At 39.2% G+C, this 15,373-nt stretch overlaps 1 protein-coding gene across 1 annotated transcript; it reads left to right on the forward strand.

The window, feature by feature from the left end:
* The first annotated feature begins 615 nt into the window (after window positions 1-615).
* snx22 (sorting nexin 22) lies at window positions 616-11,915 on the forward strand. Its single transcript, XM_033634631.2, has 7 exons — window positions 616-972; window positions 4,935-5,018; window positions 5,870-5,974; window positions 7,863-7,957; window positions 9,373-9,405; window positions 10,916-10,983; window positions 11,118-11,915. The coding sequence occupies exons 1-7, from the start codon at window positions 886-888 to the stop codon at window positions 11,225-11,227; spliced, it is 582 nt and encodes a 193-aa protein (XP_033490522.1). The 5' UTR covers window positions 616-885; the 3' UTR covers window positions 11,228-11,915.
* The last annotated feature ends 3,458 nt before the right edge of the window (window positions 11,916-15,373 follow it).

The raw sequence follows: 15,373 nt of genomic DNA on the forward strand, positions 1-15,373 counted from the left end.
ACTACAACTAGACACTAAACAACCAAACAAGACAAAATTTCCTCAATAAGACACAAAATTTTCTAAACGACTACAAAAAATAACAAAAGAATCACAAGGAAACAAAAAAAAATGACCAAAAAGAGACATAAAAGATCCAAAAAAGACACAAAATTATGTCAAAAGACCACAAAACTATCAAAAGGAGACACAAAATGGCTACAAAGAGACATTAAACGATCAAAAAAGAGACCAAAATGTCCTCAACAAGACAAGAAATGACCTCAAAGGGATCTGAATGTCTACAAAAAAACAACAAAACACCCACAAGGAGACAAAAAATGACTAAAAAGGGACACAACATTATGTCAAAGGAAAACAAAACACCCACAAAAAGACACAAACCACCATAAAATCTGCGTGACTTACTCGTATGTCAGAGAGGTAGTGGGGCCCCTTGTATATTTGTGCCCAGGGGCCCATTGTCTCATAATCCGCCCATGGTACTTGAGTCAAAGTACCTTCCACCACAGCTCTCCACCCACTGAACGTCACACAGACATCAAACTCCAGCCCTGTGTTGTTTCTGTAACCTTCATATAAACTAAATCCTGGTTATTGTCCTTCCTGCTCCAGCAGCAGACAGAGACAGGGACAGGGACAGGACTTTTGTACCTAAATGTCGGACTGCACCTTTAATGTCCCTGAACGCGCCATGTGGTTGTGTTTGTCCAATTAGTGTGTAGGTGGAGCCCAGGAAGAAGCCGACAGTCACACACACACATACAGGGAGAAACACTGGTTAGTGTGTTTTATGTTTTCAGTTCCTGTGAGCGGAGCAAACCGACAGAAGTTAAACTCAGTGACACAAAGTGAACCTGGCACATTCACAGCTGACTGGGTCCGATGGTGCTGGAGGAAGAGTTCCCGATGATTGAAGTATCGATCCCATCGATGGAGAGGGAAGTGGATGAGTCGGGAAAGTCCAGAAAGGTGAGCACGATGTTTGATCTGTCCTCTAACTCGTATTCCCTCTCCTGAGCAGAGTAAAACACTTTCACTCCTCCATAATCACCATTTAGGCTACTGTGTTTTAAACCGCCTGTTTGTAGTTTGGTGTGAAGGTGAATGCGACACCAGGTGAGCCAGGTAACCTGCAGGAGGAGTCAGACTGAGGTCAGCTCGGGGTTTAAACCATTTCTATCCAGATGTGCACGAAATACTCACATCATTTAAAACTGTAACAGCAACAGTGGAGTCTTACATCTGAATTTAGCTCAAGTAAAAGTAGCTGTGATGGAAAAACTACCTCAAGTGCTGTATTTAAGTACAGATTAGAGGTAGGCTGCTCGTGCTTTACTTTCATTATCTGCTGCTTTATACTCCACTACACTTAAGAGGCAAGTGTCCCTACTTTTTTACTCCACCACATTTGTGTGATAACTTCAGTTACTTTGCAGATTCAGGTAATAATACACAATATAATTGGCAAATACATTATGTTGTTTTATTATAGATTAGGATAAAACTGTATGAGCTACCCAGCAGAATATAAAGTTATTAAAATCAGCTCCACTGCAACAGCTGCAGCGTTAAAGAGATGAACACATTAATTAATCAATAATTAAAACCCATAATATAATTTACATTATTCTAAACTGCGCCATTCTGCATTGAGGGCACTTTTACTTTTGGAGCTTTTTTATTTATTTTTTTTAATGACCAAATTTTATTCAGCAGTTTGCATATGTAATGATACAGTAGCACATATTTCATGTTTTTTTTTAAACAGAAATATTTACACTTTTAAACCTCCCACATCAATCAAAAATCCCCTCCTAGCTCATGAGAGTAAAATAATGATAAATGAATAAAACAAATAAAAATGACTGAATAAAATACATAGACACAAAGTAGGTGTGCAACTAATTTAGAATATATAGAAAAATAAATCAATATTAATAAAATTAAAGAATAAAGGTCAGCTGGTAATACTCGGATCAACCTAACCTCACACCATGTAAATACTCCATTACATGTAAAAGTCCTGGATTTAAAATTCTAGTAAAAGTACAGAAGCATTGGCAACAAACTGCACTTCAGATATCAAAGGTAAAAGTCATTATGCAAAATTGCCCGTCACTCTTGTACTACTATGAGTGGATCTTATTATTGATGCATTGACATGTGATCAGTTTTTAACTGTTGCAATCGGTCAATAATTGAAACTGTTTTAAATATTGTTGGGAAGTTGAATCTATATTAATTCATCATTTATAATGTCATCATTTGTTTTGTGTTCCTAAAAACTGTTCTGTTCCTAAAAACAGGTCTTTGTACCACTGAAAGGTAAAATATATCTTTGTCGTAAATATGTTTGCGTTTTACCTCAAAGAGCTGAGTTATGTTTACACACCTTCAGGCGTGCCTCTGAGCAGGAGGAGGAAACAATGTACAGTCTTAAGCAGTCTTTCATTCTGGTGGAAGAAGTCGTCTTTTACTTGAATTCAAGAGAACTTTATTATACCGAGAGAAATTCTTGTGCCAGAAAGTGCTTCAATTACAGTAACACAAAATACAGTAACAACAATTAACGTTCACTAAAAAAACAGTAACAACCAGTGGGTCCCCTTGGTCAGGGTCACACACTCAGTATTAAATATCTATCTATAATCTGTGTTTTATTGTATATGATATGACAATGAGTAGTATTGCACATGATGTTGAGAAAATATTGCACAAGATATTGAAAAGTCCCTGTATTAGCAAAGTGAGAGCTGCGCCCACATACTTATCACAAAGTCAAACGCGTTCTCGGTGGGTGTTGGCCTCCACCAGGGTTGTCCCTTTTCCTGTTTGTGATATTCATGGACAAGATCTCAAGGTGCAGTGAGGGGTGGAAGGAGTCTGGTTCTTTGCAGATGATGTGGTTCTGTTGGCTTCATCACACCGTGACCTCCAGCAGGCACTGGTGAAGTGGTCGGGATGAGAGTCAGCACCTTAAAGTCTGAGGCCATGGTTCACTGCTGGAAAACAGTGGATTGCTCCTTCTGGGTTTGGAGAGAGTTACTGCCCCAAGCGAGGGAGTTCAAGTATCTCAGGGTCTTATTCATGAGTGAGGTTAGAATGGAGCGTGAGATGGATCGGCGTTTGGGTGCAGCGTCTACAGTGATGCAGACACCATGCCGGACTGTCGTGGTGAAGAGGGAGCTGAGCTGGAAGGCGAAACTTTCGATTTATTGGTCCATCTATGTCCCAACCCTCACCTGTGGTCATGAGCTCTGGGTAGTGACTGAAAGAATGAGGTCGTGGATACAAGTGGCTGAAGTGAGTTTCCTCTGTGCAGTGTCTGGGCTCAGCCTTAGAGACAGGGTGAGGAGCTCGGACATCTGGAGAGAGCTCGGAGTAGAGCCGCTGCTCCTTCATGTTAAAAGGGGTCAGTTGAGGTGGTTCGGGCCTCTGACCTGTCTGAAAGGTTTTTCTGTAGTTGGACATATAATGTTATGTTGTTCCATTTTCAAACAGTGATCGGTGCAGAAAGCTGTAAAACACTGGTGACATTATACCGCTGTATATGTTCCCACTCGCCCTGAAAACACACACACACACTCTGACACACAGCATCCCACATTTTAAACCACAGACGTTGGTGTATCCTGTTTAAGGATTCATTAAGGCTGCAGAGTCTCAGTTTAATAACTCTGTTTTGCTACAGTAGTTCACTGGTGTGATTATAAACTGAGTTAAGCGCAGCAGTCTGAAGTGAAACTAGTCAAATTTTGAAGAACGAGATAGTAGTGTGCTCGAGGACCGTCTTAATCGCATGATACTCAAGAAATAACACAGGGGCTCTTGAAGAAAAGGGTCAGCACATGGGAACAAAAGATGACCGGTTTCGACTCTGAGCAGGAGGTCTTCGTCAGGGTGCCAGAGAGTTGAAATCGGTCAGTGTTTGTAATCTAAGCAGCCATGTTTTGAAATAAAGGCTTTATAACTTCATTCAAACGCATCTGTTCCTGCTCCACGCATGCGTGCCTGAAGTTCATCTTTTGTTCCCATGAAACTAGTCAAACTTCCAGAGAACGCTCAGCTACTTATTCATGTCTAATGAATCACATCCACACCTACATGTTAAAAAGTTAAAATGTGACACCAGCCTGGGGAATTTGCTGCAGCGGGCTGAACTGACCTGTTTGGTTTTATCACCTCAATCTGAGAACACACGACATCAGACTCATGCTGTTTTTTGTTTACATTACTGATACATTTTTGTAAGCTGTAACTGTATGAGGACGTCCTGCAGTTTGTCCTGCACAACAAACTGCAAAAAAATGAAGAACCCATCTCTGATTAAAAACAAGAGAAATCAGAAATAATCATATAAACCCACAGACAGTAACATGATCAACAGGCCTACATATAGTGTATAGGGATGTATTAAATATACAAATATAAATATGAATTAAAGGTGATAAAGTTTCAGTGGTGTGACACATCCATGCTCGTCTGTCTACACTGATTTCCTGAGGATGTATCTGAAGCTCTGTGCCTCCTCCTGCTGGAGAAATTGTGTGGCTGAATCATGACGCAAATTTATGAGATTAACACTGCACACTTTTTTTTTTACTTCAAGTTTATGTAAGTCCTTAATTGCCTTGTTCATGGCAGTTTTTATGTGATATACCGAAAGAGAAATCTGTACTACAGTATTAGTTGAAGCTTTATCATGTGTGGCATTTATAGTCATCTGTGTCTGATATTTGATTGATGCTACACGTCTATCTGCATTTAATGGGACGATGTTTTAAATGACAACTTAGCAAAAGTGTATTGTCTTCATTTTCTTCATCAGTTTTAAAAGCATGTCAGTGCAACTTTAAATGTTCAAACAGACTATTACATTTTCTAAATGACAGACTGTGAATTAATCCTGTGTCTCTGTTTTTTCTTTGCAGCTTTTCAGAGTTGAAGTTTTGTTCAACGGGAGGAAACATTTTGTGCTGAGAAGAAGCAGCGAGTTCCAGAGTCTCCACAGAAAAGTACGTTCACAATTAATATGTTGTTATTGAATCACTGTGTACTGTGTGTAGCTCTGCATATTATTCTGTGAGATGTATACTGTTAAGGAGGAGGTTCAGGAGAAGTCTACTCATCATAGACATCAGTCAGCATCAGCCATTAAACTGTCTGTTGCACACAAAGGATGAGTGAAATGCTGTTCAGGGTTTTTGAACGAGTCACAGTGACAAGCCTACTCAGCCTCTCAGCGGCTTTTTGCATTGACAGTAGTCGCTACAAGGTTTAAGAATAATGCTATCACAGCTTTATTATACAGCCCAAATGTCTCAAACTTAAATGTGCAGCACGTTTCCTTCCTCATTAAACATTCGGTTCAAGGTTCAGCTTTATTGTCGTTATACAACACAAGATGAAACAATAAAATAAGCAATGACATAGAACAAAGTATGTAAAACACACACACAAACACACACACACACACACACAATGCACAAAATCTGCAGCATCAGTGTAATATTAAAGTTAATGTGCAAAGAACTTGAGGTAATATTGTACTATTTTTGAATATTTTGAATTGTGCATTGTTTGCATTTGTGTTCAGTAGATAAAACTCACCTTCTTCTTCTCTGGCCTTTTTTGCTGCACTGCTACGTCTCTTGATTCACTACCAACCTAAAGTCAAATATGGAACAGTGAGAAACAAAACAACAAGATGTGAATCACGTCACACAGTTTGATGTGCAAAATAGGACTCATTCATAGAAGTGCTTCTGGTGATCAAACTCCACAGAGTTCCATTTTACGTGTCATGTCCCGTCCTGTTCGTCACAGCTGATCTGAGTCTTCATATTGTATCTTGTGTCACCTGCAGCTCAGGAAGATCATCCACACTCCAGACTTCCCGAGCAAAAGGAACCCCCATCTGAGGACCAAGCCTCTGGAGCAGAGGAGGCACGAGCTGGAAGACTACATCCAGGTAACACATCCAGGAGTCCGCACAGTGAGGGGAGAGTGTCCTCAACCACTCTCCAGTAGGATTCAGCAAGCTGCTGTCCTGCTAACGTGAAATCTCTTACAAGGATTTTGACTTGATAAAAAGTACATTTCAAAACAAGTTAAAAAAGTACTTTATATGAATAAGAAAAGTAAAAGAATGAATAAGTTTAGATGGAGAATACCGCGACAGGGTCCCTGTTTGAAGACCTAAGGCTCCCATCAGTGGTCAGAGGTAGATGTATGAATGTTTAAAAGTAACCCTTAAAGCATCAGGGAGACAATGGAAAGATTAAAGAATCTAAAATGGTTGCAGTGTGTGATCTATGTTTAGTTTTTGATCTGGAGCAGTTGGGATTCGAGCATCAGATATTTTGCTAAGGCAGGTGAACAAGTTGTGATGTATTGATATTTGATATTTAATACGTATTTCTAGCATGTAAAAAAAAAGACATGAACATACAAACAAACAGACAGACAGGAAGTAATATTAACAAATAATGAAAAGGAGTTGGAGGAAGTATAAACTTATTAAATCCCACCCTTCTCAGTAAGTCAGTGAATGAAATGAAACACAGTTTCCTTATATAGACAAAGCCGTACCTAAGACTCTTACCTTTTAACTTTGTCACACAAAAATAACCTATGCATATGTATATAATATTAATTACCAAATATTTATCTTACAAAAAACTATCTCAGTATATAATATAAATTACCAATTATCCTATTATTTTAATTATGAGAATAAACCAGTCTAAATGTATGATTTATATATATATATATATATATATATATATATATATATATATATATATATATATATATATATATATATATATATATATATATATATATATAATAACAATTGTATTTTGCCCTCCAAAAAAATAAATATAAATATTAGTAATACATATATATCTTAATCAACTTGTCCTGCTATCTTTTTATATATGAACAGGTGAGGGTATGAATTATACAAGGTATGAATATACGTAATTCTGCCACTATATGCATGTGTGTATACCCACATACCCATAAATGAATAAATACTTGTTTACATATCAATATATTGTTAATTACAGAAAAATAGAAAATATATATATATGTATATGTAATAAAGAAAACATGGAGGAATTTTTCTCAAACTTTGGACTGGAGGGCAGGTCTGATTTTTAAATTCACTGTACCACAAAAAAAGTAAAAATAAATAAATAAATGAAATAATCAACAAAAAAGAATATTATTAATATTAATAACAACAATAAACTTTATTTTTATAGCACAATTTATACCTCAAATGCAACACAAAATGCTAAAAGAAAATCATGATATTTATGATACATAATAAAAAAAGAAAAATAAAATAATGGAATTAAAACAGCAGATAACACAAAATAAAAACAATTTCTTTTGAATATTTTATATTTCTCTTGATGGTTATTGTTATTAAATAAACATATTATTATCAGTATGTTAATAAATCTTTTTATTTTCCAAATAATAATCTTAATTTTAATATTTTTAATAGTAATATTTGTACTTGAAAATGTTAAATCTAAAGTTTACTAACCATTCTGGAAAATAACTACAAAATATTTGAATGTGCTACATGAATATTTTATCAAAGCACAGTTTGTAGAAAGGTCATTTTTCTCCTGTGCACCAAGGAAATGTGTCAAAGGAGTAAAACTGCACTAAACAAAGACTTTATTTTACTTAGATGCTAAACATATGATGATTCACTGATGTACCAGGTAGTGAAAATGTGTTTTGTTTTGCCACTTGATCATTAATAAACCTTCATAAACCTCTTTGGATCTGAACCAAAGACACATTTTTAAGAGTCCGATTGTTACGTGTCGCTGCAGGACATCATCTATCAGAATGAAGATGTGCCGCAGGTGCTGCTGGACTTCCTCCATGTGAAACACTTTCACACAGGGATCAAGAACAGCAGCATGGAGTGAGTCCTTCAGTCCACTCTCCTCTCACTGCACCCACAGATGTTAGACATGTCGCTATATTTACACCCTCTATTTTTAGGATTGGGGGCAATGCAGCAACATAATAAAACTTTAGACGCATTTCTCACAGTGGTGTGGAGCAGCAGCAGCTCTGACTCTGACCCACAGTAATGATCCAGGAAGGAGAAACATTCAGATATACGTAATAATAATAATATCAGTGGTAAAGGTTTTAATCTCCAGTTTGGACCAGGCTACATATTGTTTTTGTCTCTGCTTTACTTAATTGAATATACATAATTCAATTCAAATAAACACAAGAAATTTGTGCTGTAGAGAAAGGATCAGCGCTCAGTGAATAACCTCCTAAGCCCTATGATAAGCTGTTATGGCAAGGCTTAACTATACAGACCAGTGAGCAGTGATAACTAACATGTCTTTGGGGTCATCAGGTGGGAACCTCCTTTCACCGGTGTTTTGTCTAGTTGGTCCCACGACACCTCCAGGAGGCTATACAGTGATCTCTGGCGTCCCAGAGACACTCCCCTAATGCCAGGTCTCACTGCTCCCCGCACCAACCCAACAACCTCCTTTACCTTACTTACACATGGCTTTCTCAACCCAAACAGCACTGCCACCTTCAACAAACTCAGGCTCCGTTCATGCGAGCTCCAGGTAGAAGCAGTGCTGATACTGCCTTTCCTAGCACATTCACCATACTCTATTTCACACGCTACATAGCATAACTCCAATATAAGCTAAAGTTAAAGGAGATAGAGAAGATAAACTCACAGGCTTTCTCAGCCCAAACAGCACTGCTACCTTCAACAAACCCAGGCTCCATTCATGCGAGCTCCAGGGAGAAGCAGTGCTGATACTACCTTTCCTAGCACATTCACCATACTCTATTTCACACTCTACATAGCATAACTCCAATATAAGCTAAAGTTAAAGGAGATAGATAAACTCACAGGATCAGCAAACACACTCACCTTACAGCATGATCTCAAACAAAAGGGATTCAAATAGGCCACTCCCACACTTAAATAACCTTCCTCTTCCTGGATTTTCTCCTGAGAGGACTGATTGGTGGATCTCTCCACCTGATCTCAAGGAGTTATGTACCCTGCTTAGTAGTTCCCCCTGCTGGCCCCCAACTGACATTATTTTTTCTCATCCAGATCCACTGGCTAGCTCTGGCTGCTTCCCTAATATACATAAAAGACATAAACAACTTATTATGTAGTACAGTCGTGTGCTGTATGTGGGCGAGAGGGATTGTCCTCTTTATAAAGAGTTATTGCAACTTTATACACAAAAGGACTTAACTTTCTGTATCAGAGTAGCCTTACAGTTGTTGTTTGTGACCATGTCCCTGCAGGTAATCTGTAACAGATTTGTGCTCTAATTTCAGATCACTGGATGAACTGGACAGTCAGGATTACAGGTGAGAGCTTTACTAGTGTCGAGTTGCTGTTGGGTAACTAGTATTTCCCCTTTCTCTCTCTGTATTTATGTGTTACACTATACGTCCTGTGCCCACTAGAAGGAATGTAGCATCTGTAGGATTACTGAGCCCTGTGCACAGGAGATTACTCTTCTTGTCTCTGCAGCACCATTGTTTCAGTGATGACCGAAGCATTTTAATGACTACAGCCAGACCCTGTTTGCATTTCAAATGACGGGGAACAACAGTCATATTACTGTATGCACTGCTTACTCTGTCAGCCCAGAACGGTGGACATCTCGACCTTCAACAGTTCCACATGGACAGCCTGTATTTTGTCATTTGTCTGGTTCTGGATACTTAATGACAATTAACAAGCATTCACATTTGTTATTAGTTGTCAAGAACCTGTTAGAACCTCATACACTGATGTAATAAACTGCATCAAATGAAGTTACTGAAGTAATTTTCTTACGAGGTACTTTTCTTTTGTTGTGTTCGCACAGGGCGCAATAAAACAATGTGCACGAGTGAATTACATGCAAACTCAACGTAAAGACGTGGGCGACATGATGGACGCGAGGCGAAAAACATGAATTAAACAGCTCGAATGAAGCAAGTAGCGTGGTTTCCGGTCATACGCTTTTTTGCGAGAGTTGAAAAATCTGAACTTCATTGACTGATTCACACCGCGATAGCCAATCAGCATTGAGGTCTTTCGGGGACGTATGACGCTGAGGACGGACTGGTGGAAGTTCATGATTCATCGATTCAGCGAGTCAACACATGATATTCTGGCATTCAAACTTGTGTCATACACGTATGAAATTGCTGACCAATGAATGAACGTCCTCAGCATCATGCGTCCCCGGAGGATCTCAGTGCTGATTGGCTATTGTGCCGCAGATCAGTTGCTGAAAGTCAGATGTGATGCAAAATTGCGCTACTCGCTTTATTCGCATTGATTAATTTGTGTATTTCGGGTCATTCTTGTTGCGTCCATTGCACCAACAACTTGAGCACTGTTTATTTTAACTCCCACTGGACAAGGAATTATTGGTGTGCCTATAATTTTGCATGGTCGTGGAGTGGTTAGCATTGTCGCCTCCCAACAAGAGGGTTCTTGGTTCGAACCCAGGGTGGGGGAGCCCTTCTGTGCAGATTTTGCATGTTCTCCCTGTGTCAGCGTGGGTTTTCTCAGAGTACTCCGGCTTCCTCCCACAGTCTAAAGACATGCAGGTTAACAGGTGACTCTAAATTGTCCGTAGGTGTGAATGTGAGTGTGAATGGTTGTCTGTCTCTATGTGTCAGCCCTGTCATAGTCTGGTGACCTGTCCAGGGTGTACCATGCCTCTCTCCCAGTGTCAGCTGGGATAAGCTCCAGCCCCCCCACAACCCCCAACAGGATAAGAGGTTACAGACTATGAATGAATGAATGTATCGAATGTTGGTATTTGAAGAATTGCTGTTGCATATGACTGACAATCATATTTTACTTTTGTTTCCTCAGTTATCCGTTAGAAAATCAGCAGGTGTTGGGATTTTTTCAGGATCCTTATCTCTGCGACAACATGTCAGGTAGGACAAACTCTGAGAAAACACAGAAACAGCTGCTGACTCTGTGCATTTTGTTGTTTTGAATTGAAAAGCATTAAAAAACATGCAGACCTTGGTCAGACTGTATAAACCCTGAGCTGTGTCTCGTCCTGCAGATCTCCCTGATGTTGTTGTCGACGGGGTTCTTCAGGGTTTTTATCCGCGGGACGTCCGAGTCAGCTTCACCGCCCCCATCCTCACTGAGCCCGACCCCACCACGATATAGACGCCTCAAATTCAGTTAGATTTAGTGTTTTAAAATAGCCAAACACATGATGCCAACAAGAAAGAAAAACCAGCCTGAAATAGGTGAGTTAGAGGAAGGTATTGTCCAAAATCAGCAGCTCCAGTGGGATTTAAACTCAAAACGCTCAGCAGGCTTTGTTCTCACTACACCTGTTTTATTGTTCTCACAGCTCTGTGGGAATCTCATATTCAGGCCAAACACCTAAAGTCCTGCTGAAACTTAACTCTGTTTGCAAAGGTAATCACTCCGTGTCTGTTTTTAGGGAGTTTAAGTAGCGCACAAACAGTTTTTAATGTAGATGTGACAATAATATGTGCCTTTTATTAATTTTAATTCATTTTACTATTGTTGTTTGATTTTAATAAACAGGAGCAGTAGGATTGTAGAAAATGACTTGAAATCTAGATAGGGTTTAGTTTTTAAAGATATTGTTGTTTACATTTGTCAGTGGGATACAGATATATAGAAGTGACTAAGAAACATTTATAGTACTTTGAGTTTATTGAGGCTGATGTAAATTTCAGCCTCTGATGCCTCCAGCCTAGACTGAGGCTGAGGCTTTTTAAAACAATGTCTTTGGTGTAAACAAATGTTTGTTTTTAAATGTGTGTACTTTTGTATTGTGTGGTTTATACTGAAATTTTAATAAAGAATCAAACTCATCAGACTCATCATGTGTGAATTCTCCATTTAAACCTGAGCTGTAGAACAAGGAAATAAATGTTTGAGAAACTAAAGTAATGAGACGCTGTTTGGACACAATGGTGTTTTTTTTCTGTTAAGACACATTGCTTTTGTCATATAGATCACTGATGAGGCAGCCAGGTTGTTAATACGTCCTCCAGTGCTTGAGGAGATATGATCACTGGTCTGACAAGCATTAGTAAGTGTTTCATATATGTTGGCTGTTTGGAGCCTCATTCACCAACAGAAAAGATTCACTGCAGCCTTTTTTGTTTGTTTTTTAACAAAATATGTTTTTTTACTTTTATTCTATTCTTGTTTTATTCTATTAATGCATATATCGTTGAATTTCACACTCATATTCTCATTTCTATTTTATTTTATTGCTTTATATTTACATCTATTTCATACTCTTATTTTCACTTCTTGTAGTTATCTATCTTCATCAGAGTGACTGAAAGGAATCACAATTTCCCCTCAGGGATCTATAAAGTATTTCAGATTCTGATTTAAATTAATTACCATAAAAGGACAGTTCACTCCCTAAACCAAAATACATATTTTTCCTCTTACTTGTAGTGCTGTTTATCAGTCTAGATTGTTTTGGTGTGAGTTGCTGAGTGTTGGAGATATCAGCTGTAGAGATGTCTGCCTTCTCTCCAGTATAATGGAACTAGATGGCACTCAGCCTGTGGTGCTCAAAGTGCCAAAAAATACATTTGAAAAACTCATCAGCAATGTCTCTTTCCAACAATCATGACCTGGTTACTAAAGATAATCCACAGACCTTGTTGGGAGCAGTTTCATGTAGGAACTACAGGTAAAATATGTATTTTTGATTATGCAGCGAACTGTCCTTTCAAGCCTCAGACAACTTGGTTTTAAATCTGGATTCACAGTATTTCTCTATAACATTTGAATATTAATGACTAAACAAGCAGCAGTCGTAGTTTAAGACAGACTTTAAAACACCCTGATTCATTATTTAGTATGAGAACTGCTGAGTCATCAATTATTTCCCAAAGAGCCCCGAGCCTCTTAAAACCAGTGAGAGACAAAATGGCACAAAAAGGAAATCTGTCATGTAAAATAGAGATGCCTGTTTGAAACGTGCATGTTCATGTAGAATCCTGTCAGTGGCAGTATAAAGCTTTTATTAAAAACAGGCTTTTATAGGGATAGTGCACCCAAAAATTAAAATTCAGCCATTATCTTCTCACCCATATGCCGAGGGAGGCTCAGGTGAAGTTTTAGAGTCCTCACATCCCTTGCGGAGATCCAAGGGGAGAGGGGGTAGCAACATAACTCCACCTAATGGAGGCTGACAGCGCCCCAGATTAAAACAAGCGCAGTGTACAGAGAGGCAGTTAGAGCTACAGGCTACACTGAGTTCAAATGACGTTTTTCCAAACAACTTTTTATGTCGGGGCTTCAGGACACTTGGATCACTACGGACGAGCAGTATGGAGATATTTTGTGCTTTCAGTTATGTGTTCTTAGAAGTTTGAATCTGGGGCGCCGTCAGCCTCCATTAGGTGGAGTTGTGTTGCTATCCCCTCTCCCCTGGGATCTCCGCAAGGGATGTGAGGACTCTAAAACTTCACCTGAGCCTCCCTCGGCATATGGGTGAGTAGATAATGGCTGAATTTTCATTTTTGGGTGCACTATCCCTTTAAGGCCTTTAAGCTGTAAACCTTCAGTATGTGTGCACACACTAAGGGAGATTCAACCACATCTGTCTGGAGGTTTTTTCCTCCCCAAACTTTAAAATGTTCAAAATGTCAAAAACATACTTATGAAATATGTAAGTGAGAGATTATTATCCTTTATGACAGAAATATTAAGCAAAAGAAGACAAAAATGGTCAGTTATTTCTGTTAACAGCATCTATTTAGTGAAAAGTAAAAACTCTTGGACACTTTAGTTTCTCGGTAAAACGATTTTTCAGACAAGGACCTCCTCTTTTTTTACCATTCTCAATATTAAGTGATGCATGATGGGTTTACTCCTACAGACAGTCTGCAGGTGTAGAGGAAGTCAGTTTCCCTGCAGCTGCCACGCCTCTCCTCAGGTGAAATAGTTTACAAGCAGCGACAAGCAGCTCGGGCAGAACATTCACACGAATTACCTGAGGGAAGAAAAGACTTGAGTAAAGGAGCTGAGTCTGTAATGATATTATTTGGTTGTGGTTTATAGGGGCTGTAATGGGCCTCTTGATTGGTTAACTGTAAGACCTGATTGGTCTGCTTCACCCTGAACTGATGACAGGTCAGAGAGTTAAAGGTGTTTATTAGTGATCAAAGCAAAATCCAGGTCATCAAGTCTGGACTTCTTTCTTAGAGCAGTAACATGTCTGGTGTTTATTACAAGTAAAATGTTACACAGACCTTCCTGACTTATGATATGATACAATATGATACGATAAACGCTATTGTCCCCATAGGAAAATATGTCTTGGACTCAGGAGCTGCACAGGTATTGCTGCCTTACAGTAATAGTCCAGAAGAAATGAAAAGCCTAGCCCACAATGTGTGTTTGTCTGAGAACAGACTGCTCATACCGTGTCTGGAGGGATCGGTGTCCCTTCCTCCCCATGACTCTCATGGCTGTCTGAACCAGATGAGCAAGTTTGGATTTTGACTCCACAGTCAGATTTCTAAACCACTGTGGTTTAGAAATCTGACAGCACTGACAGCACTCTCCAGAAAAGCCTGATAAGATAAAAACATGATCCTCTGATCCACCCCCAAACACCCGAAGTCTTCTCAAGAAATACAGCGCACAGAGCACACACCCTCCAGCTAAGGCTACTTAAAGATTTAAATTCCTCTTTTGCAATGGAGGGTGATGTCTCTATTGTATGTCATTGTGAGAGCAACTTTTATTTGATCTGTAGGTTTATTTCTGTGAGTTGCCAGTCAACCTTTGACTTGTACTTTCATAAAGTTGGAGGACTTTTGGAGACAGATTTTTAAAAACAAAAGGCGATGCAGTGAACACAGAGATATCCTGACCTTTTTAGATCCTAGTGTAGGTCAAGCTCCAAAAGCTCTGGATCCTACATTTCCCATAATGCACCTCAATAGCATTTTTCATTTGACCTTTTTTGATTAAGGTCTAATGAAAGATGCTATCTGACTCCACAAAGCAAGTAGTGCTGCTGGAACTTACGGTCCCATGGGAAGACCTGATGGAGGAGGCCCTTGAGCAAAAGAAGGCCAAATACCTTGAGCCATTAGAGGCCTGTAGAGAGAGTGAGTGGAGGGCCCGCTGTGAGCCAATCACAGTGGGCTGCAGGGTTCCCAGGGCAATCTGTGCAACAGGCACTCAGGCTCCTTGGCCTCAGAGGGTTGCAGGAGAGGAAAGCTGCTAGAAACATCAGTGAGGCTGCAGATAAAGCCTCAAAGTGGCTGTGGATCAAGAGGGCAGTGCTGCTTGGAC

Source organism: Epinephelus lanceolatus, chromosome 5 (assembly GCF_041903045.1).
Source record: "Epinephelus lanceolatus isolate andai-2023 chromosome 5, ASM4190304v1, whole genome shotgun sequence".
NCBI lineage: Eukaryota > Metazoa > Chordata > Actinopteri > Perciformes > Serranidae > Epinephelus > Epinephelus lanceolatus.

Coding starts and splice junctions, on each gene's coding strand:
- snx22 (XM_033634631.2), top strand. CDS start 886: ATGGTGCTGGAGGAAGAGTTCCCGATGATTGAAGTATCGATCCCATCG. Junction 973..4,934: donor AGTCGGGAAAGTCCAGAAAG/GTGAGCACGATG, acceptor TTTTCTTTGCAG/CTTTTCAGAGTTGAAGTTTT. Junction 10,984..11,117: donor TCTCTGCGACAACATGTCAG/GTAGGACAAACT, acceptor CTCGTCCTGCAG/ATCTCCCTGATGTTGTTGTC.